This window comes from Dasypus novemcinctus, chromosome 4 (genome assembly GCF_030445035.2).
Source record: "Dasypus novemcinctus isolate mDasNov1 chromosome 4, mDasNov1.1.hap2, whole genome shotgun sequence".
Lineage (NCBI taxonomy): Eukaryota > Metazoa > Chordata > Mammalia > Cingulata > Dasypodidae > Dasypus > Dasypus novemcinctus.
Window position 1 is genome coordinate 66896839 of NC_080676.1, and position 24701 is coordinate 66921539.

General features: G+C 37.1%; 1 protein-coding gene across 3 annotated transcripts in view; it reads left to right on the top strand.

The window, feature by feature from the left end:
* Positions 1–24701, top strand: part of CCDC50 (coiled-coil domain containing 50) — an 83063-nt gene that overhangs the window by 39493 nt on the left and 18869 nt on the right. For 2 of the 3 annotated variants that reach the window (XM_004460841.5, XM_058295540.2), the window contains exon 6: positions 4128–4634. The exons of the other annotated variant lie outside the window; for it this stretch is intronic. In XM_004460841.5, coding sequence (XP_004460898.1) covers positions 4128–4634 — 507 coding nt within the window. The remainder of the gene's footprint in view (positions 1–4127; positions 4635–24701) is intronic. 3 annotated transcript variants of the gene reach the window in all.

Consider the following 24701-nt stretch of genomic DNA (forward strand, 5'->3'; position numbering starts at 1 on the left):
AGACTTGGCGTGCGTTCTTGTGTGCTGTAGCCACTTAGAATGCTGTACTACATTCTAAGCCCATAAAGTGGGATATGGAAAATGATGGCTCAATCTCTGGACTTGACCTTTCTCAAGGAAGTCTGGGAAGTACTGTTTGAAGCAGTAAAGTGTCATGAATAAAGAAGGTATACCATGCATCATTTTCTGGGTTACAAAGCCTTTTTTTCATGCTTCCTCTCTTTAATCTAGGCTAATCCTTGAGCTTGCTGATGGCAAACAGTATCAGATTTAAAATTTTCCATTCATTCTTTGCTCTTGGTGCTTTTTTATTTGATTACCATATAGAATAATTTACAACTGAAGGATAGAAATCCTTCAAAATTCATCTTCTCTAGTGCCTGCTTTTGCAGTATGTGATTGGTGATGGTGGCAGTTGTAGTTCTAGTGATTCTTTATCTTTAATGTGTGTTGGGAAAGGAATATTTGCTATTATTCTGTTATTCCCAAAATCTTTCCAAGGAAACATATTTCCTATACCTTCCAGTGTCAGTATTTCCTGAAGTTCAGCTTAGAGACCAGATTTAGGATAACAAGTGAATAAAATCTGCAAGCAACTTCTAGAGAATAGATTGTAAGGTCGAAATACCAAAGACCTTTGCAAGCAAATTATCAATTGCTTCTCTATAATGCCATTATAAAATGGTAAGTACGTATTTCTCTTTACTGAGTAGAATGAAAGGAATGCCTAAATAGTAGAATTATTATATTCTTAACTGGTCACATTTTTTTGTCCTAAATTTATCCTAATTGGTAGAACTAAGCTCTAGACCTGTTCAGTAAGCAGGTTGATTCTCTTTTTTTTTTAATTGCTTGATGTGTTCTTCCTCCATATATAAAATGTTCAGCTTTTTCTGATAGTCATCTTCTTTATGCTGTTTTCTTCTGTTGGAGTCATGTATTACAACATTTAAAAGATGAAATATTTCCATATTTTATAATATTAGACACCAGAAGGTAAAGAGTTATTCTTTGTCTTTAATTAAAATCTTAGGAATGTGGTCTGGTGTTTTTTGTTTATTTTAATTTTTAATTCTGTTGTGGAGACAGACTTATTCTAAATAATAACTATTTTGAACTTTTAAGTCAGTAAAACATTAGGAAGACATGTAAGGCATGTAATTAAGTACACTGAAGTCTTTATTTTAGCCTTCCTCTATTTTTAAAGCAGGTACTGACTTGTTGATGGAACTCAAGCCTAGCTGTTTTGACTAGGTTACTTTCTACCTTATTTGTATATATAGGGTAGGAGACAGTGTTAAGAATTCAGGGACACCTAAAAGTTAAAAAAATCTATTCTGAATTTATTTTTCCTTCTTACTTCCTGAACATGTGCATGTAAGAATTGGGATTCCTTTTGCCTCAACTGCTGGAATATTCTCTGTTCCTAAACATGTGATCCTCATTCATATACCTTTGAGTTAGACCAACTTTAGTTCCACAGAAACCATATTACAGTTCAGCTAATACCTACAAAGCAATTTCTGTGTTCTTTGCAGTGGTCCTTTCCCAACACACCTGCAGTATTCTTTTATCATACTTCTCTATCACTGTGTGTAATGATTTCATCTTACTTGCATAAGAATGACATTGTGTCATTATAGAAATGGTCTTCTTTTCAGCATTTACTTTAATCTTTAATAATCTTTGATCTTTTTAAAATGATCATTTATAGATTTTTCTACAAATTTGAAATTATCTAAAGCATCTGTCAAATTTATATCAACAGTTGAGTTGTATGGATTATTCATTTGTGAGTCCATGTTTTTCTTTCAAAGTCACTTAGCATTATTTCAGACATATTAATGATTTTTTTAAAGTCATAATCTTTGGAGTCATAAGACCTGTATTCAAGTTCTATCTCTTCCTTAGAACACATGTAATTTTAAGAAAGTTATCTTTATAATTTATTTAAGCCTGTTTTCTCTTCTGTAAAATGGAGAGTCTAAAAATGCATCCTTCATCATATTAAAGTCAAGTAAGGTAACTTTGATGTACTAATGTTTATACATATATCATTGTTATATATGTAATATAATATTTTTCATAGCTAAACAAAAATAATTTTAATTTGAAAGACAAACATGGAGGCACACATATAAAATATAAATAGAGTTTGAGTATAAAGGACTTAATTATATTTGCCAAATAACTTGATCTTAAGTAACATGTAAATCTCAATCAACTGGAAGAAGCTTTAAAGGACTCAAACTGGTCCTCCATCCCTATTATTTATTTCGTTCCCAGTTTAAAGATATCACAACAGATAAATTAAATAGTAAGTATTTTTTCCAGTCAGCTGTATGAACGTGTTGTGATAGCTCTGCTCTAATTCTTACAACATATTTGCCTAAAGTAAAACTACTATTATCAGTTAACTATTCAGAAAGAATAAAGAATAAGACAAAAACAAACATTCACAACCTCACAAGTCATGTTGAAAACAAAATCCTGATTGTTTCTTTTGGATGTAAAGGACAACTCCACTCATTCAACTCTCTAGACTCATTGGTATTAGAACTGTAAACCATTGTTTGCTGGATGTGGCTTTTATTTAAATAATTGGTCGGTATTATACTTATTTATGGTTGTAGTCAATTGATTGCTTCTCAGCTGTCAAGAAATACTTAAAATAATAGTTTGGTTAAAAGAGCAGATACTTTCTATCACAGAGAAACAGAATAATGTTCTTTTGTTTTTATGTAAAAAACAAATTCAACCAAAATTATGAAAATAAATACTTTTTACAGACTGTTTAGAAGATTGATTTCAATCTAGATGTTATCTTTATAGCAAATTTCCTTTTCTTCTGGAAAGCTAAGAGGAAACACTTTGAGCTTTTTGAGTGGAAGCTTACCACATCAGTGATGCAGTTACCGTTTATCAGATTAACAATATCAAAGTATAGAAAAACCCACAAAAACCTAAAAACTGAGAAAACATGCAGTGCTTTATTTCCTTTACCTCCCATAAAAATTACCATGGCTATTTTTAAATGCAAATGAGCAAGTGTTTAATTCCAGCAAGGAACAATGTATTTTAATGATTTTCTGTGGAATAAGAATTACTGTGCTTTTTTTGAAATCATAGTTTATTCTTAAATAATGTTAAAAAACATGTTCTTGCAAAGTGTATATTATTTTGCTTCCTTTAATCTCACTGTATGCTTGTCCTAAATGAGACCTAACAAAAGCACCCATCTACATTCTGTTTTAGAGAAGTTTGGGATAAACTTGGAGGCATATACTAAAACCTACCTTTTTTTTTTTTTTTAACAAAGAAAACAGTATCAAATTTTTTTGAAATATATTTAGGAATTGACCTCTTTTTACTTATTCCATTCTGTCTTTAGCTTCCCTTTTAAAACTTTCTTTATTGCTAAGTTTCAATTAAGATTGGAAACAGTTATCTGAAGAAAATATCATTATTTGTTCATTTAAAATCCTCCTCCACTCCATCCCTTTTTTCCACATTGACCTATAGTAATAAAGTATAATATGTATAATATATAATATAGGGATATTTTCTGAAGTGGTTGAGAGTGATTGTATTAGCCAACTAAAGGCGAAGATAGAGGAATATTAAAATTTGGGGACTATTTCTCTGAATTAGGCAGAAATTAGCCACATTCTGAAAAGATTAATGTAGCATTATCCTTTTCAGCAAGCATGTTTGGAAAGCCTCTGAATGAAACCACAAATTTATGTTTTTCTGCCTTACAAGACTCCTTCACCCCCCACTTTACCCCTTTACCAGTTCCAAATTGGCTTTATAAGTAGAACTTAACATTTAATGACTGCTATTAGTGTTATTGGCAAATATGAGAATACTGTCTTAATCATGATCAAGCTCTTCTTTAAGATTTAAGTTCTTTCACTTAATTTTATTTTTGCTTTTTACCTTTTTGGCTAAGTACCTAGAATCCTTCATGTATGCATGGATCATTCCAGTAAATACCCCCTCTTCTCAATTTAAATTGAAAAGCAATTCTGTTTTAAAAATAGTAACCTTGGGCCCTGTCTCTCCTATGTGTAGTGAATTCATACTCTCATCATTTCTATTTTTCGCATCCTTCTGCCTCCACTCAGACCAGTCAAGGTCAAGGAGGGCCAGGGAATTGGGTTCTGGATTCTCAAGGCCTCGTAAACTCCAGAATGATGGGAAACCTGTCAAGCAGCGGAAGGAGAAACCAAAAATTCCAACGGAGACCTTGGAAGAACTGGAAGATCATCGTTTATCAGAGAGATCCCTGTCATCCCCTAGCTGGAGCAAAGTGAGAGATGTTCCCCAAATTAACATTGAACAACATGAAAAGAAATGGTCTGGTCATGAGAGGCTCCGGCAACCCATACTTCCCAGGATCAGGGGTGAGGTGTTTCTGAGCACTGAATTTGATGACTGGGAGGCTAACAGTAGCCATCAGACTCAGAATTCGGAAAAACAGTCCCAACACCAAGACCGACTTCAACCCAAGCACTACAGGGAAGCTGCATGTGGGAGGGATGATGGGCAGGGTGAGCACAGAGAAAGGAGACACAGGCCAAGGACTCGTCCCTTGTCAGAGAGTGAGAAACAGCTCCACCTCCATGACACAGGTAATAAAAGACGGTCTCATTTGAAGCCATGGTACAAACCAGTATATTTATAATAAGCATCTTAAACAGCCTTTTCTTCTCTCTGCTTTGTGCCCATGGCTTTGAAATAAACCCTGCAGTGAAATATTATGAAAAATTATTTTCTTACACAAAGTCTGTAAGAAGTAAAGTATTTTTACCTTTTCCTTTCTGTCTTCTATGAGAATACACTTAATTTCTTGGAAGGTTCTTCCAGCCCCAGGTAGTTCAGTGGAGGTGCCAATCCCAGAAGCAGTTCTTCATTTGCCAATACAATATGTCAGAGATTCTGATACCAAATCAAAGCTCCTGAATTTCTGGCTTTAGGTAAGTGAATCCAGAATTCTGGTGATACAGCCTTCATAGTATTTGCCTAATTAGCAGATCAATAGAAAGGAATCTGGAAAGCAATAGATTTTTCTTGTCCTCATTTTCCGAATATAAAATAAGGAGGAGAATAGGCAGTCCTTAAGATAGCATTTTTCAGTTATGGGCCTGAGTATCATTTTCATCAGAATCAATTGGCCTGCTCGCTAAAAATGCATATTTTTTAGTCTCACTTATATTTACTGAATTATCTTCTCTGCAGTGGGTCCTGGCAATCTGGGCATGTTTTAGATCTAGAGGTGATTTTTAAGTATACAAAATTTGAAAACCATAGCCTGAAGTTAATATCTGTGCTTTTCTTCCAATTCTTAACTCTGTAGTTGATGTTCTAAAGCATCAATACCAGATAAGTTCTTGGTATCTGTATAGAACTGAGATGAATATTAAGGTTAAGTCTCAAAATTTTGACAAAAATTAGTTCTGAAGTCTATCATTTAAACAGTAATGGCTCTTTTGTTCTTGTCTGACAGCTGCTGTGGCAGTGTTTTCCATGTGGCTGTAAAGCTAGAAATCATAGCAACATATTATCTAGTATTTTAATTACCGTTACCATACTTCTCTTCCTAATTCCATTTTACTCTTACGGAAGTTTTACAGAGATGGAAGCATTGTTGGGAAAAGAAGACTGAGGAGGCACCTGTTATAATTTTCTTTCTTATCCTTGCCAAATCAAGCCCCTCTTCTGGTTTGGAAACTAGTTTCTAGGTTTTGGATTCAGGTTAATTCAGTCTGTTCTTTTGGCCACTTTACTTATTACAGGACTTGGTTATAAAGAAAATTAAAATTCACTTCAACAAGCCATATGGATTATCTACCATAAATATTCTTGCCTCAGGCTTTATGCTTGGATCTGAGCCTCAAAGGATTTATAGACAAGCCAGAAAGATGGATATATAAATAAACAATTACAAATGCAAGGAGCTTCCCAGGGAACCATGAACAAAGATCTATGGGAGAATAGAGCAAGGAGTAATAAAAGTTATCTGGAGCGAACTTCCTGAAGGGGTTACAGTATATCCATGTTTAGACAGACATACTGGTGCTCCACAAGTGTGAGGGACTGTAGGGGAAGAACAGTGATCACATCTACATCTACCTTCTGATTCTGTGAATCTGACCTTATAAGTGCTCTGAGGACTGATTGGTTAATCTTTATGGCTTATGGTTGGTTAAACAGGTTTAGAAAGTATGAAACTAAACAGACTCATAGCGCCTACTACTGGGGGTGTAGGCAATTTTTAAAAAAAGATTTATTTAATTCCAGCCCCCCCACTTGTGGCTTGTTCCTTTCTTTGCTGTCTCTTCTCTTTCCATTTGCTGTGTCTTTTTTCTGTATTTACTTGTCTCCCTTTGTTGCGTAATCTTGCTGCACCAGCTCTCTGCGGCGTGCGGGCTGTCAGCTCTGCAGTTCACAGGCCAGCTTACCTTTATAAGGAGGCCCTGGAACGTGAACCCAGGGCCTCCATATGTTAGACAGGAGCCCAGCTGATTGAGCCACAGCCACTTCCCAAGGCAATTGTTTTTATTTTTTTTATTTTTTATTTTTATTTTGCCAATACAAGGATTTTAAAAACAATGTGTTTAGGCAGGTATTAGAATGGCTACAGAAAACATAAGCTACTTATGCTCAGACAGCTTTTCAGAATTTACCTCCCTAGTTCCTGTAGGCATTTGATATTACAACCACCTGGAATAGATTAGAGGATTAAGTTATAATGTAATCATTAGGTACAGATATCTAATCTTGCTGTTGTAAAGTCTGTTTCTTAATATTGTTAGCATAGGCCAAATGTATAAACTAGCATGACAAAAAAGAGCAGGTTCTGAGAGCATTTGCTGAACAAGATTTATAGAATCAGTGGTAAAAAGAAATGCAAAATAAAATTAAATATAAGATCTATTGACTATCTGCAGGGCAGTAGAAGTCTACCTTTTAGTGTAACCTATCTATTGGGCTATACATTCATAATAGTTTATCATTTTTTGCAGGTTAACTTCTAACCTCGCAGGCTGTAAAACATCTGTACCTTCCACCTGTGAATTGTTAGTCCAGTATACTGTGACAGTCCCCAAGAATGTGAAACCACCTTATGCAAAATGCTCTAGCATATCAAAAAATCTATCAGTGATCATTTCCCCCTTTTCCACACCTGGGATAAATTTTTCTTGAATACTTTTAATTAAAAATTTTATCTTATTCTGTTAAAATGTATGTAAAAGGGAAACTATTTATGTTCATTTAGGGAGGTTCTTGTATACTCAAATTGGAGAATGATAAACAGGAAAAGACAAAGAAGAATTAGATTAAGAGATGAAGGTGAAACTCTTGAAAATACGGTTCACCAGATTGTCTGAAAGTTAGCTTCCAGAGTCTGTTTAGGCTACCAGAAAGAGAGCAGCTAGTCTGTTAAATATAAATATATATTTATAGTTAATGTATAAGTATATATCATTTTTAATATATACACATTTTTTCAGGTACTCTGTACACAGCTTCATTGATTCTTTTTTTGTTTTCATTAGAGAAGTTTTGAGTTTATAAGACATTCATGCATAAAATAGAGGTTTCCTGTACACCACCCCAACACCAACATCTTGCATTGGTGTGGAACATTTGTTACTATTAATCAGAACATTTTAAAAATTAATTGTACTGTTATTTTACAGTGGTTACCTTTGTTAGAATTAATGATTATTAAAATAGTTCTCTTGTCCATTATTTACATTAGGTGTATTTTTTTCCTATATACTACCCTATTCTTACCACTTTGTGCATTTGTTATAATTCATGAAAGAGCATTCTTATAGTTGTACTATGAACTGATAGGGTTCACTGTGTGGTAAAGTCATATTTTACCTTTTAATTGCTATTCTAGTAATACATACCTCCTAAAGTTTCTTCCTTTAACCACGTTGACTTATGTAGTTTAGTGCTGTTGATTACTCACAATAATGTGCTTCTATCACCACCAACCATTTATAAACCTTTATCATCAACCTAAATAGAAATTCTTATGAGATAAGCATCAACTTCCCGTTCTCTAACCCCAATCTATCTCCTGGTAACACAGTCTGGATTCTAACTTTATTATGTAAATTTAATAACATATAAATAAGTTTGCTTATTAAAATTAGTTCATAACAGTGAAATCATACAATATTTGTCCTTTTGTGTCTAGCTTATTTCACTCAACATGATATCTTCAGTGTTCGTCTATGTTGTTGCATGTATAGAACTTCATTGCTATTTACAACTGAATAATAACCCATTGTATTTATATACCATATTTTGTTTATCCATTCATAGATTGATGAACTTGGATTGCTTCCATCTTTAGGCAATTGTGAATAATGCCACTGTGAATGTCAATGTGTAAATATTTGTTGGAGTCCCTGCTTTCAGTTCTCTGGGTATATACCTAGCAGTGGTATTGCCAGATCATATTGTAATTCTACATCTAGCTTTCTAAGGAACTGCCAAACTCTCTTCTACAGGGGCTACACTACACCATTTTATATTCCCATAGCAGGGAATCCCCTCCAACCCTTATAGTTTTCTGGTTTTTTTAATGGTAGCCATTCTAGTAGGTATGAAATGATATCCTTAATTTTGATTTGCATTTCTTTAATAGCTAGTGTAGTTGAGCATCTTTTCATGTGCTTTTTAGCCATTTATATTTCCTCTTTGGAGAAATGTATTTTTTTCTACCTTTTTTTTTTTAAAGAAGCTTTTGATTACATAAGTGCTACATCAAAAACATAGGGGATTCCCATATACCCCAACCCGTCTGCCCCCCACACTTTCCTTCATTAACAACATCTTTCAATAGTATGGTACATTTGTTACAATTATGAACACATATTGAAGCATTGTTCCTAATCATGGACTATAGCTTATGTTATAGTTTACACTTTGCCCCACACAACTTCGTGTATTTTGACAAAATGTCTCTTGGCCTGTATCCGTTATTGCAATGTCATGCAGAACAGTTCCAGTGTCCAAAAAATACCCTCATGTTACACTCATTCTTCCCTTTCCCTCCCTTCAGAACCTGTGGTGACCACTTCCTTTATATTGATACAAGTTCTTCCATTGCTAGAGTAATAATAAATCTACTTTAGTCCATAGTGCATTTCCCCCTTATGTTTGTTCATTCCTTAATCTTGAGGATTTTGGGATAGTGATGCCCACTCTGTTTCTGATTGAGAGGGGACTTAGATCCCATAGGGTAAATAGATGGAACTGTCTTTCTTGCAGTTGTAGATACTCTTTTTTTCAGGGAGGGAATGAACATTGTCCATCATCATCCTTTTGTTTGTTGCCCCGGGTGAGTCCAATGAACTGGAGAGTAAATGTTGCAACTCTGCTGAGATTCAGGGCTTTACCGGCATGTGAACAGACCAGAGATTTAAATCTCTGGGACATATATATAACAAGTGTAGTGCTAATTACAGGTTCATAAAAAAGGAGTAGATGAACATAGGGAAATTGTAAATGAGTTTAACTCTGTTACATTGGGGAGCATATATTCCAAAGTAAGGCCCATTGACAGGGTGCTGAATTCCTGAGCTGTCTGCCCTGCCTGTAGTATCTAGATGTTTCTAAAACCCTCAGGAGCCCTGCTGTCTGAGACACTGTTTACTGTGGAAGTCAATGAGATCCTGCTGAGATGTGTATAAGCATAACCCCTGGAATGACTCCCCGACTCTCTTTGAAATCTCTTGGCCATAAACACTCATTAGATTTAATATTTCCCTCTTTTGGTCAAGGTCTTTTTCTAGATGCATTGCTAATTGGTGCTTGGTAATAATCCATTGGTGCCAGGGAGGCTCATCCCCAGGAGTCAGGTCACACACTGTGGGGAATGTTGTATGTTTATATGCTGAGTTTGTCTTAGAGAGAGGCTGCATTTGAACAACAACGAGGCTTTCAGGGGTAGCTCTTCAGCAATATGTAGTACTAGGCTAAGTTTCAGTTTCAAAAGAAAATTTTCATAAGTAGAGCCATCAATATCAAGGACTTGGCATAATGTTCCTTCTGTTCATTTTAAAATTGGGTTGTTTGTGTTATTACTGTTGAGTTGTTGGATTTCTTTATATATTCTCAATATTAAACTCTTAATCTGATATATGGTTTTCAGATATTTTCTCCCATTAATTGTCTTTGACTTTTGTGACAAAGTTCTTTTTCTTCTTGTTAGTCTGGTTAAGAGTTTGTCAATTTTACTGACCTTAAAGAACCAACTTTTGGTTTTAATTCTCTCTTTTTTTAAAAAAAAACTAATTTATTGAAGTATATCACTTATACTTACATACATAACATACATACATAAACATACATAAACAATAAGTTTAAACATACATAAACAATAAGTGTATTAATAGTTGTGAACTTATGAAACAAACATATATAACATCATACAGGACTCTTATAACTCACTCTACCACCTGCATTGTCATTTAAGCCTTTTTAACTAATGATCAAAGAACATTGTCAAAATATTACTACTAGCCTAAGTATTTTCCCCCAACCAACCCTATTATTATTATCTTTATATCATCTATATATGAACATACATAAGCAGTTAAGTGTATAGTAAAAGTTGTGTACTTAAAAAGTATACATACATAACATACAGGCATCCCATACATCAGCCCTCCACCAAAGCCTTGCATTGTTGTGAGATGTTTGTTAGAAATTATGAAAGAATATTGTCAAAATCTTACTACTAGTCATAGTCCTGTCTTAAATTTGGTGTTTTTCCCCGAGCCCACCTTATTATTATTTTTTAAATATATTTTTATGACAGAAGTTGTAAACTTGTAAAACAATCATGCACATATGCAGAATTTGCAAACAACACCCCTCCTTCAACACCATACTGTGGTGGAACGTTTGGTACAGATAAGATATGCCATAGTGATGAAAGAGGTTGTTGATACTTGAGGAGTGGGGTGGGGGGAGTGTAGGATATATGAGAACCTCTTATATATATATATATATTTTATTTTTTTATATTTTTTTATAGCTTTTTATGTGATTTTATTTGATCCTGACAACAGGCCTGTGAGGGAGGCAGAGAAGGTGTTATTATCTTTTTTTTTTTAATTTCTTTGTCTTTATTTTTTAATGTTACATTAAAAAAATATGAGGTCCCCATATACCACCCCCACCCCCCTTACCCCACTGCTCCCATAACAACAACCTCCTCCGACATCATGGGACATTCATTACACTTGGTGAATACATCTCTGAGCACTACTGTACCACAAGGTCAATGGTCCATATTATAGTTTACACTCTCCCCCAGTCCACACAGTGGGCCATGGGAGGACATACAATGTCCAGTAACTATCCCTGCAGTACCACCCAGGACAACTTCAAGTCATGAAAATGCCCCTACATCACATTTCTTCTTCCCACTCCCCACCCTCAGCAGCTACCATGGCCACTTTCTCCATCTCAATGCTACATTTACTTCCATTACTAATCATAATAGTTCCAGGATAGAATATCAGGAAGTCCACTCTAATACATACTCTGCTCCTCCATGCTGTGGACCCTGGGATGGTTATGTCCACTCCACCTCTGTATCAAGAGGGTGCTTAGATTCCACTTGGATGATGGATGCAATTCTCCTGTTTGCAGTTATAGGCACTCTTGGCTCCCTGGTGTGGTGGTTGACCTTCTTCACCTCCCTGTTAGCTGAGTGGGGTAGGTCCAATAAACCAGAGGGTAGGAGTTGCACGTCTGTTGAGGCTCAGGGCCTGGCTATTACATTGGCAGTCCAGAGATTCAGGTCCCCTGGGTATACACTAAACCCCAGTGCCAACCACAAGTCCGGTAAAAGTGACAGGAGAGGCTTGTGAAAAAAGATCACATCTGAGTTCAACTCCATCACACTTTAGGAAGACAACTCCAAAGTAGGGCCAACTGACATGACACTGAAGTCCATCTGCTATGACCATAGAACCTGTGGATCTCTGTAGCCCTCAGAAGAACCAATACCTGGGGTTGTATCTACTTTAGCTGTCTCTGGGACTCTGCTGAGGTGTGCGTAATGGTGACCCCTCTGATGACCTCCCGGCTCTTTTTTGAAGACTCATAGCCATATAAATTCATTTGTCCTTTCCATTTCCCCCTTATATTCAAGGTCAAAAAGCATTTTTAACTCCTGATATTACATGTAGGCTGAGATATTCTGCTGGTCTGAGTTGACCATTTTATTCAAGGTTGTTCTCCAGCCACATCATCAGCTACTTGGTAGTAATCCTTTGGTGCCAGGGAGGCTAATCCCCAGGAGTCATGTCCCACACTAGGGGGATGGCAATGCATTTACATGCTGAATTTGGCTTTGAGACTGGCCACATTTGAGCAACACGGAGGCTCTCAGGAGGTAACTCTTAGGCATCCTGCAGCTCTAGGCCTAGTTTTTATTTCAGGCACACAGTCTCACAAACATAGTCATTAGCATCAAGGGCTCCTTGTTGAACCATCGTTCTTTATTTGTCTTAACCATTGCACTCGGGGGATTGTTGCTGTTCCATTAGGGAATGTGACAGAGCTCCCCCAGCCAGGAACTCAGCATTCCCTGAGCAGTCATTCTCAACTGTAACCACTATGAAAATATCCAAACATTTTTATGCACCCCGCACATATGCCCTGGAGAACTCCCTCCCAACCATGCACTCCCCACCAATAACACCCCACATCAGTATTCCTCCCCCGCCACCATTGAACCCCTCTGTGGTCCAAAACCTCCCTGAAAATGAAGCCCAATATATTACCAGGTTCTGTTAATAGTAAAATCAAATATAGTGATAGGTTTAGAGGTTAGATATAGAATACATACTAATTTACAAAAATTAAAGTAAAAATAAATTGGGGTATCAAAAAATTAAAAACTTTGTTTTTGATATTTTGCCTTCCATCACTGTAATCAGTGTTTCCCTGTGCACTTTGGCAAGGCAACTTTTTCTATCTCTTTCTCAATGTCTGCATCCTTTCTTTTTCTTTTTTTTTTTTCCTAAATATTAAGCTTGTCTTCACAAAAGTTTGAGACCACAGTAATTCATATATACAATATTCCCAAATATTCAACATCAGACACTTTGTCCCTTCCCCAGCAATAATCTTTTTACATGTTCGTACTATATTTACTGCAACTGATGTACAGATATTGAGATAATATCTTTCAAACAAGGTTACTCTTGGGTTTACATTGTGGTTTATATTTTAGACCATACAATTTTCTAAATTTTTAGTTATCTTATGTTTTACGTTATGATTTACATTTTAGCCTATAGGCCCCTATACATTTTTGGTGTAATTTAACATGTCCTATATCCATCCTTTCATAATCTTCTGGAACACTTTCATTGCCCCACAGTTATAATGATTATACCTATTCAATACCTCTTTCGCCCTCCCCTCAGGGCCCACAGTGACAATCATGTCATTGCTTTAAGGGCCATGTTCAGAGATACTTGCAACAATATTGAAGGCTTGACATGCTTGACTGCCCTAATCATTGGAATCCACCATTTCTCTCAAGAGATACAGTTCCATCTATTTGAGAACATTAGTCCTCCCCAGGATGTGGGTATATCTTCACTCTCATTGTATGGGTCTCCATCCAATGATATAACTCACTATGATAAAATGAGTACTCACACACCCCCTAGAAGCCTGTCCTGTGTCAGATTCTCCCCTTTAAGCATCTTGAACAGGTAGCCTTCCTTATATTTTGAAGAAGTTTTCTCAACATTATACTCTCAACCATGTACTTGACAATCTCCTATGTTCATATGTTCCACCACCTTCCCCCCAATTTCTTAGGCCATATTACCCATCCTCCCATCCCTACCCCCTCTGAAGCCCACAAAGCCCCACCCAAAGGTATCCCTATGCTCCCATTTTATCCCTTTCCTGTACAAATACTTACCTCCAGCTTATCATAGATTTCACCCAGGTAGGTGTCAGCTCACAACCTTCCTCTACCCCCCAAATTCCTTTAAGCCTATCATCCGGTCCCTAGCTCTCTGAGGCAGCTTGGTTTACTTATTTCATATCATTGAGGTCATATAGTATTTGTCCTTCAATGCCTGGGTTGCTTCACTCAACAAGGTTCTCAAGATTCATCCATGTTATCAGATGTGTTTGTAGTGTATTCATTCTTAAAGCTGAGTAGTATTCTATTGTCTGTATGTACCACATTGGCAATAGTGAACAATGCTGCTATGAACATTGGTGTGCATATATTGGTTTGTGTCCTTGTTTTCAGTTCTACTGGGTATATACCCAGCTGTGGAATTGCTGGGTCATATGGCAAATCTATAGCTAGTTTTTTGAGAAACCACCAAACTGTCCTCCAGAATGGCTGGATCCTTCTGCATTCCCATCAGCAATGGATGAGTATTCCCATTCCTCCACTCCAACACTCGTAGTCTTCTGTTTCTTTAATAGCTGCCAATCTTATGGGAGTAAGATGGTATCTCATTGAAGTTTTGATTTGCATTTCCCTAATAGCTAGAGATTTGGAGCATTTTTTCATGTGGTTTTTTAGCCATTTATATTTCTTCTTTGGAGAAGCTTCTGTTTCAGTCTTTTTCCCATTTTTTTAAATGGGTTGTTTGTCCTTTTATTGTCAAGACATAGGAGTTCTTTATATATGCAGAATATAAGTCTCCTATCAGATATATGGTTTCCAAATATTTTCTCCCATTGTGTAGGTTCTCTTTACACTTTCTCAACAAACTCCTTTGAGGTGCAGAAGACTTTAATTTTGAGGAAGTCCCATTTACCCATTTGTTCTTTTGCTGCTCATGCTTTGGTTGTGAAGTTCATGAATCCATTTCTTATTACAAGATCCTGTAGATGATTTCCAACATTGCCTTCCAAAGTCTTTATGGTCTTAGCCCTTATATTTAGATCTTTGATCCATCTTGAGTTGATTTTTGCATAAAGTGTGAGTTGGTAATCCTCTTTCATTCTTTTGCATATGGCTATCCAGTTCTCCAAGCACCATTTGTTGAAGAGGCCATTCTCTCCCAGTTGAGAGGGTTTGGTGGCCTTGTCGAATACCATATGGCTGTATATAAGAGGACCTATATCAGAACTCTCATTTCGGTTCCATTGGTCAGTGTGTCTATCCTTGTGCCAATACCATGCTGTTTTCATTACTGTAGCTTTGTAGTATTTTTTGAAGTCAGGTAGTGTGATTCCTCAAATTTCATTTTTCTTTTTCAGTATGTCTTTGGCTATTCGTGGCCTCTCTCCTTTCCAAATAAATTTCATAGCTAGTTTTTCTATTTCATTAAAGAATGCTGTGTTGATTTTTATTGGGATTGCATTCAATGTGTAGATCAGTTTTGGTAGGATAGACATCTTAATAATATTTAGTCTTCCCATCCATCAACTGGGAATATTTTTCCATTTATTTAGGTCTTCTTTGATTTCCTTGAACAGTGTTGTGTAGTTTTCTGTGTATAAGTTTTTTACATCTTTAGTTAACTTTATTCCTAGTTATTTGATTTTTTAATTTACTGTTGTAAATGGTATTTGTTTCTTGATTCCCTCTTCAGATTGCTTGTTATTGGTGTACAGAAAAGCTACTGATTTTTGCTTATTGATCTTATTACCTGAGACTATACTGAACTCATTTATGAGTTCTAGAAGCTTTCTTGTAGACATCTCAGGATTTTCTATGTATAGGATCATGTCATCCATGGATAATGAAATTTTGACTTCTTTCTTTGCAATTTGGTGACTTTTATATCTGTTTCTTGCCTCAGTGCTCGAGCAAGTACTTCTAAGACAGTGTTAAATAGAAGGGGTGATAGTGGGCATCCTTGTTTTGTTCCTGATCTTAGAGGGAAAGATTTTAGGATTTCACCATTGTAAATGATGTTGGCTGTGGGTTTTTCATATATACCCTTTATCATGTTCAGAAAATTTCCTTATATTCTGATCTTTTGCAGTGTTTTTATCAAGAAAGGGTGCTGTATTTTGTCAAATGCTTTTTCAGCATCTATAGATATGATCATGTGATTTTTTTCTTTCAATCTGTTCATATGGTGTGTTACATTGATTTTCTTATGTTGAACCATTCTTGCATACCAGGAATGAATCCCGTTTGGTTAGGGTGTATAATTTGTTTAATGAGTTGTTGAATACGATTAACAAGTATTTTGTTGAGGATTTTCGCATCTAGGTTCGTTAGAGAAATTGGTCTGTAATTTTCCTTTCTTGTGGTGTCTTTGTTTGGCTTTGGTAATAGGGTAATGTTGGCCTCATAGAATAAGTTAGGCACTGTTCCTTCTGTTTCAGTTTTTGGAAGAGTTTCAACAAGATTGGCTTTAGTTCTTTCCGGAATGTTTCATAGAATTTACCTGTGAATCCCTCTGGTCCAGGGCTCTTCTTAGTTGGGAGGTTTTTAATGACTGATTCTCTTTACTTGTGATTGGTCTGTTGAGATCGTCAATTTCTTCTTTCATCAATAGAGGCTGCTTATGTGGTTCTAGGAAAATGTCCATTTCTTCTAAATTGTCCTTGTTGGAATATAGTTTTTCAAAGTACCCTCTTATGATAGTCTTTATTTCTGAGGGGTTAGTGGTGATATTTCCTTTCTCACTTATTTTGTGTATTTGCATCTTCTCTCTTTTTTTCTTTGTTAGTCTAGCTAAGGGTTTGTCAATTTTATTGATCTTCTCAAAGAACCAGCTCTTGGTTTTGTTCATCTTTTCAACTGCTTTCTTATTTTCTATTTCATTTAGTTCTGTTCTTTTCTTTGTAATTTCTTTCTTCTTTTGGGGTTACTTTTATGTTGTTTTACTAATTCCTCCAAGCATGCAGTTAGTTCTTCAATTTTAGGTCTTCTTTTTTTTGATGTATGAATTTATGGCTATAAATTTCCCCCTCATTACTGCTTTTGCTGTATCCTATAAGTTTGGATATATTGTGTTATCATTTTGATTAACCTTGAAAGGTTAATTTCTTTATAGATTTCCTCCTCTTTAAACCACTGTTTTTCTAAGAGTGCGCTGTTAAATTCCATATCTTATTGCCAAATCTGGGCCTCTGGCCTGTGCAGATTTCCAGCTTCATTCCACTGTGGTCATAGAAATTATTTTGTATGATTTTAATCTTTCTGAATTCATTGAGACTTTCTTTGTGGCCTAGCTATGGTCTATCTTGGAGAATAGTCTGTCTTGGAGAATGATCCATGTGCACTTGAGAAAAATATATATCCTGCTATATTTGGGTGTAGTGTTCTGTATGTCTTTTAGGTCTAGCTTCTCTACTACATTGTTCAAAGTGTTCATTTCTTTATTGATTCTCTTTTGAGATGTTCTGTCTAAAGTTTATAGTGGTGTATTAAAGTCCCCCACTATTATTGTAGAGGCATCTATTCTTTCACTTAGTTTTTCCAGTGTTTGCCTCATGTGTTTGGAGGCACCCTTTTTAGGAGCATAAATGTTTATGATTGTTCTTTCTTTTTGAAAGATTATCCCTTTCACTAATATGTAGTGTTCATCTTTGTCTCTCACAGTTGTTTTGCATTTAAAGTCTAATTGTCTGATATTAATATAGTTACTCCTCCCTTTTTTTGGTTATTGTTTGCTTGTAAGATTGTTTTCCAGCCATTCACTTTCAACCACCTTGAATCCCTGGGTCTAAGATGAGTTTCTTGTAGACAACATATAGATGGGTCATATTTCCTTATCCACTCTTCCAATCTGTGTCTCTTAACAGATGAGTTTAATCCATTGACATTTAGTGTTATTACTTTCGAAGAATTACTTATATTAGCCATATTTTCTTTGGATTTATGTTTGTCATATGTTGTTTAGTTGTTTTTTTTTTCTTTTTGTAGCTTTAATTGTTCTTACACTCTCCTCCAACTTTGTCTCTCCTGTTTGTTTCTTTCTTCCTGCAGAACTCCCTTCAGTATTTCTTGAAGGGCAGGTTTCTTGTTGGCATACTCTCTTCGCTTCTGTTTATCCGTGAATATTTTGAACTCTCCATCATTTTTTAATGCTATCTCTGCTAGATAGAGTATTCTTGGTTGGAATTCTTTTCTTTTAGTACCTTGACTATGTCATACCACTGCCTTCTTGCCCCCATGGTTTCAGATGAGAGATCAGCACTTAATCTTATGGAGCCTCCCTTGTATGTGATGGTTCTCTTTTCTCTTGCTGCTTTTAGTATTTTCTCTTTATCTTGTGCATTGGATAATTTGACAAGTATATGTCTTGGGGTAGGCCTGTTGGGATTTATGCTGTTTGGGGTGCGTTGTGCTTCCTGAACATGTACATGCATCTCCCTCAATAGGTTTGGGAACTTTTCAGCCATTATTTCCTCCAACTCTCCTTCTGTCCCCTTTCCCTTCTCTTCTCCTTCTGGGATGCCTTTAATGCGTACGTTTGTGCGTTTTGCATTTTCATTCAGGTCCCTAAGACCCTACTGGATTTTTTCTGTCTTTTTATCAATTAATTCTACTATCTGATTTCAGATGTACTGTCTTCCACAACACTAATTCATTCTTCTGCCTCTTCAAACCTGCTCTTATTTGCTGAGAGTGTATTTTTTATTTCTTGGATTGTGCTATTGATACCCATCATATCCGTGATCTTTTTTGCATAATCACAGTTTCTTCTGTATGCTTTCCAAGTGTTTTCTTAATATGCTTAATCTCTTCCTTCACTTCATTAATTTGGTCCATAATACATATATTGAGAGCTTTAATCACTTGTTCAAAATTCCACTTCTCTTCCTGGTTTTTATTTTGTTCTTTGGATTGGGCCATGTTTTCCTGATTATTGGTATGGTCTGTAGTTTTTTGTTGCTGTCTGGTCATCATTTTATCTTGTTGGGTTTATTCTGTTGATTATTTTCTTATTCTTGCCTTGGGGTTTAATTAGTTGTTGTTTTTGTGTGCATGTTAAGTCTTCTTTTTGCCGCTTTTTTCTTCTTATTCTATTTCCTTGTTGCTGGCTAAGTTCTCTCAAAGGAAAATATTAGGTCCCGAGAAAATAAAAGGGGTAAGAAAAGAAAAATGTAATAGTAATATTGATAGTGTGTGTTAGTAGAAGAATCCTGTGAGATCTAGGAGAATGGATATAGAACTCATAGAAGCCGTGTATATTAAAACCAGAAAAAAAGTGGAGTACCTGTAATGAGATATTATAATGAATATGGGGAGGAATATACTATGAATTAAAAGTCAGTGTGATCAGGAGAGAGGGAAAAAGAGAGGACAATAACAAGAAGAGTGAATAAGTGATAGAAAACAAATTAGAGATATTAGAGATAAAAAGTCAGAAATATTGAGGGCTAAACAGATAGAGGTGGAATGTAAGAGAAACAATAAATGATGGAGGAGAGAATGATGTAAAGGAAAGGGGATAGCGTTGGTAGCCAAAATCAGTACACACAGAAAAGAGAAAATTGAGGATGAGGAAACATAACAATGAGGAAATGTTGCCTGCAGCACTAATATAAAAAAAGAATAAAGGAGAAAGAATGAGAGAAGGCAAAAAAAAAGCACAGAGAGGGCAGAGAAAAGAAAAAGAAAAAAAAAAAAGGGAGGTGGGGGCGGTGTATAAAAAGGAAGAAAAAAACAAGAAAACAGACCAACAAAGAAGACCAGACAAGGACTCAAACCAAGAATCCTCTTTGCAACTGAGTAAACTTCTTAGGAGTCTGACCTTCTGTCTTTCTTCCTTCCTCACTTCCTTCTCTCCCAAGGCAGCAGGAAGGCAACATGAGGACTCCTGTAGGAAATTCAAATGGGTCCCTGGTGCACCAACTCAACTGAGAAAATAATGACTCAATTTCTTAAGAGAGTACCCACACCTTGCCAGGAACCCTAAATATGCTATTGGATGCCTGTCCTACTGTCCCTCTCCCTTAGATGTGCTACAAGGGGCTTGGCTAATTTTCTGACTTCACCTTTTCACAAAGTTTCCTATCCCAGGGCATTTAGGTAAATCAGGCTCTCTCACCAGATTTGCCTCTTCTCTATTCCTATGCTCTCCCCAAGTCAGCTAATATCTCCTCCAAACTCCATAGAATTGGGGGGGGTGGACCAGAAAATTGAACCTGCACTCCTTGGCCCCTCTGCACCTCCCGCCTGTATGCTCTGACTTCCGGTGTTAGTCCATGTCTGGAGGGGTAGGGCAATGCCAGATTTCCAGGAGTGCTGGGCTTGGGAAACAGGCGCAGGAGAACATGGACTCGGAGTATTTAGAGTGGGCTATGGGGTTTCAGGAGACACAGGCTTGAGTTTCACACGTTTGGAGGACATGGCCCTTGGAAACTCTGCCCCACAACCGGCAGTTCTTAGTGAATACCTTGGCTCTTAGCCCTGACGGGGAGGGATTTACCTTCCCACGGCTTCCATGTTCAGTGTTAGAAACCTGCTGTTCTACCTTTAGCAAACACCAATTCTGCTGCACTCTCTCCAGATCGATGTCCAGACACCTCCCACCCTGCATGTTCTTGAAGCACCCTGCTCTGGTAGGACTCCATCATTACACAGCCGGTCATTTGTAAGGGAGATTACGACAGTGTACTTACTCAGATGCCATCTTGCCCCGCCCCCCCCATTATTATTTTATATTTTTTAATGTAACATTTTTTGTGATCTATGTGTCCTCAAAAAAATATAATTAAAAAAATGATTGGGGTCGGGGGTTGGGGTGTGGGGTATATGGGAACCTCATGTTTTTTAATGTAACATTTTGTGTGATCTATTAACTTTAAAAAAATAATTAAAAAATAGAATTAATTAAAAAAAATAATGTACATTTGGCTCACATTTTCCATACTGCATCAGTATCAACACAGTTCATCTTTCGCATAGATGTAAGAAGGTTATATTATTACTAGTAACCACAGTCCATAGGTCACTGTAGCTATATTCTTCCCATGCTTCTCCACATTCCCAGCACCCTGCAGTAGTGATATACATTTGCTCTAGCTCACAAAAGAAACTCTTGCATCTGTACCACAATGCTCATCCACCTCTTAGTTTACTGTGCTATTCAGTTCCTAGATTATTCTCTAGCATTCTTTGAGTTGGCATTTATATACCTAGACTACCATTTTCAGTCACATCCCCATTTATAAACTAGCTGTTACTCACTATGTGTTACCACCCACTCTATACATTTCCACACTTTTACAGTAAAGATCATTAAACTTATACATATATTAAATGTCAGTAATTCATCTCAGTCCTCCTCTTATTTTCTTTAAGAATCCACCACCTACCACCAGGTCTTGAAAATATTTTCCTACAATTTCTTCTAGAAGTTTTATAGTTCTTGCTTTTATTTTTAGGTTTTTGATCCATTTTGAGTTAATTTTTGGATAAGGTATGAGATAGGGGCCCTCTTTCCTTCTTTTGGCTATGGATATCCAATTCTTTCAGCACCGTTTGTTGAATGGATTATTGTGCCTGAGCTGTGTGGGTTTGACAGGCTAGTCAAAAATCACTTGGCCATACCTGTGAGGGTCTGTTTCTGAACCATAAATTTCATTCCATTGGTCTATGTGTCTTTAGGCCAGTACCATACTGTTCTTACCACTATAGCTAGGTAATATGATTAAAAGTCTGGAGATGAGGGTTCACTTTTCCTTTTTACATGTTTCTGCCTATTCAGGCCCCCTTACCCTTCCAAATAAATTTGTTGCTTGTGTTTTCAATTTTTTTAAATGCTGATGGAAATTTTATCCGTATTGCATTGAATCTGTATATTGATTTGAGTGGAATTAACATCTTAATATTTAGTCTTCCAATCCATGAACATGAAATGTTCTTCCAGTTATTTAGACCTTTTTAAATTTCTTTTAAAATTGAGTTGCAGTTTTCTGAAAACAAGTACTTTACATCATTGGTGTTTTCTTTCACATTTTATTTTCACCATCTTTTTGACACTTCTACTTTTATTCATTTCTAGACTCTCTTCCAGTCCTGTCTCTCCTTTCTTCTTTTCACGCTCTAGCACGCCCTTAGTATTTCCTGAAAATCTCATCTCTTGCTTGGAATTCTCTCAGGTTCTGTTTATCTGTGGATATTCTAATCTTGCCCTCATTTTTGAAAGACAGTCGTCCTGGATATAAAGATTCTTGGCTGGAAGTTTTTCTCTTGCAGTATCTTAAATGTATCAAACCACTGTCTTCTTGCCTACATGGTTTCTGGTGAGAAATCAGCACTTAATCTTATTGGATGTCCCTTATATGTTATGCATTGCTTTTCTCTTGCTGTTCTCAGAATTCTCTCTTTGTCTTTTGGCATTTGACATTCTGATGAGTATGTGTCTCAGAGTTGGTCTATTTGGATTTTTACGGATGGGAGTACATTGTGCTTCTTGAACATGGATATCTATGTCCTTCAATAGGGTTGGGAAATTTTCTACCATTATTTCTTCAAATACTCCTTTTGCTCTTTTTCCCTTCTCTTCTCCTTCTGGAATACCCATGACACGTATGTTTGCATGCCTTTTGCTGACATTTCCCTGAGACCTTGTTCAATTTTTTCCATGCTTTTCTTCATCTCTTCTTTTGTATGTTCACTTTCAAAGGCCATTTCTTCAAGCTCACCAGTCCTTTTTTATACCTCTTCAAATCTATTACATGATGCCAGTGTTTTTTTTTAATTTCATTTTTTGCACCTTTCATTCCCATAAGATCTGCTATTTTTCTATGTATGCTTTCAAATTCTTTGTGCTCATCCAGTGTCGTCTTAGTATCCTTAATCTCTTTAGCCATCTCATCAAATTTATTAAGGAGATTTGTTTGAACATCTATGATTAGTTGTCTCAACTCCTTTCTGTCATCTGGAGGCTTATCTTGTTTCTTTAACTGGGCCGTAATCTGAATTACTAGAGTATTTATTCTGGGTGCAGTTTTCTCTTTCAGTTTCAAGCATACCTCCGCAGCTTGGCTGGTAATTTCCTAGAGAGACTAGTATAGGTCCCTGTAGCTTCCTCCCTGCTGGAGGTGGCACTGGGACATAGGCTAGAGCTGCAGTCTGACCTGGATGGAAAGAAGCTGGTCCCCACCAGCACTGTGATTCTCAGTCCACTTCGCTTGCCCTCGTGCCAGGTGCGGAGTTAAGAGGGTGGCTGTTGGCCCCCTTCTGACTTGGACAGGCTCAAACTTTAGGTGTTCTCAGGATTATACTTTAGCCCACTGAATTTACTCTTCAGTACTTGAGTTAGTGCCCAACCGTGTTCCTCCCCTGTTTTTGGGAAATGGAGCTTTCAATTCCCTCCAGGGAATAACTTCCGAAGTGGCTTGTCCCTCCAGTGGAGGATGTGCACCGGCCACTATGGCATGGAGCCCTCTACTTCTGAGTCTTCTCTGGCAGCCACCAGCTCCTTTCCAGCTTGGACAAATCCACACCCCAGCTGTTTCCAAGGTTATTCCTTAGCCATCCAAGTCTACCAATCAGTAGCCGAAATCGGCAGCCAGCCGTCTCCTCCTCCCGTTTCTGGGAAATGGAGCTTCCAATTCCAGTCACAGAACAGCTCCTGGGGTGGCTGGCACCACCAGGGTAGGACAATCACCAGCCTCTGCAGCTTGGCAATTTCCAGGAGAGGCTGGCACAGGTCCCTGCAGCTTCTTCCCTGTCGGAGGTGGCACCGGGTCTTAGGCTAGACCTGCAATCTGACCTCAATGGAAAGAAACCAGTCCCCACCAGCACTGTGATTTTCAGTCCATTCCGCTTCCCCTCGTGCCAGGAGCAGAGTTAAGAGGGCAGCTCCTGGCCTCTTTCTGACTTGGACAGACCAAACTTTAACTGTTCTCAGGATTATACTTTAGCCCACTGAATTTTATTCATCAGTAGCTGGAGTTGGTGCCCAACCATGTCTTCCTCCCCCATTTTTGGGAAGTGGCGCTTTCACTTTCAGCCGCGGAACAGCTCCCAAGGCGGCTTGTGCCTCTGTGGAGGATCGGCACCGGCCTTCAGGGCATGGAGCGCTCTACTTACGAGTCTTCTCTGTGGATGGGCAGTCTCCTCCTTCCATTCCTTCAAGGATGTTGCAGGATGCTCTTTTGGCCTCCTGGAGCCCCCAGACAGGTGCTTCACCTAGCTCCAGAGAGCTCTGGGTGTTTACTAACTGCCCTGTAGCAGGACCTGACTCTAGGAGCTCCTTACTCCGCTGCCATCTTGCTGGTTCTTGCTCCATTGTTTTTTTTAATTCTTAATTTCATTTATTTCTTCTCTAAACTTTGTTGTTTCCTTCTGCTTGCTTTGGGATGTTTGCTGTTTCTAGTTCCTTTAGGTGTACAGTGAGGTCTTAATTTTAGTTCTTTCTTTTTTTTAAAAATGTGTTTAGGGCTATAAATTTCCCCCTAAGCCCTGTGTTCTCTGCATCCGCTAAGTTTTGATATGTTGTGTTCTCGTTCTCATGCCTCTCAAGGTATTAACCGATTTCTCTTGTAATTTCTTCTAGAACCCACTGGTTATGTTACTAACTTCCATATATTTGTGAATATTCCAGTTCTGCACCTGTTGCTGATTTATATCCCATTCCAATATGCTCAGAGAAAGTGCTTTGTATAATTTCAGTCTTTTAAAATGTATTGAGACTCATTTTGTGCCCTAGCATATGGTCTATCCTAGATGATGATCCATACACACTTGAGAA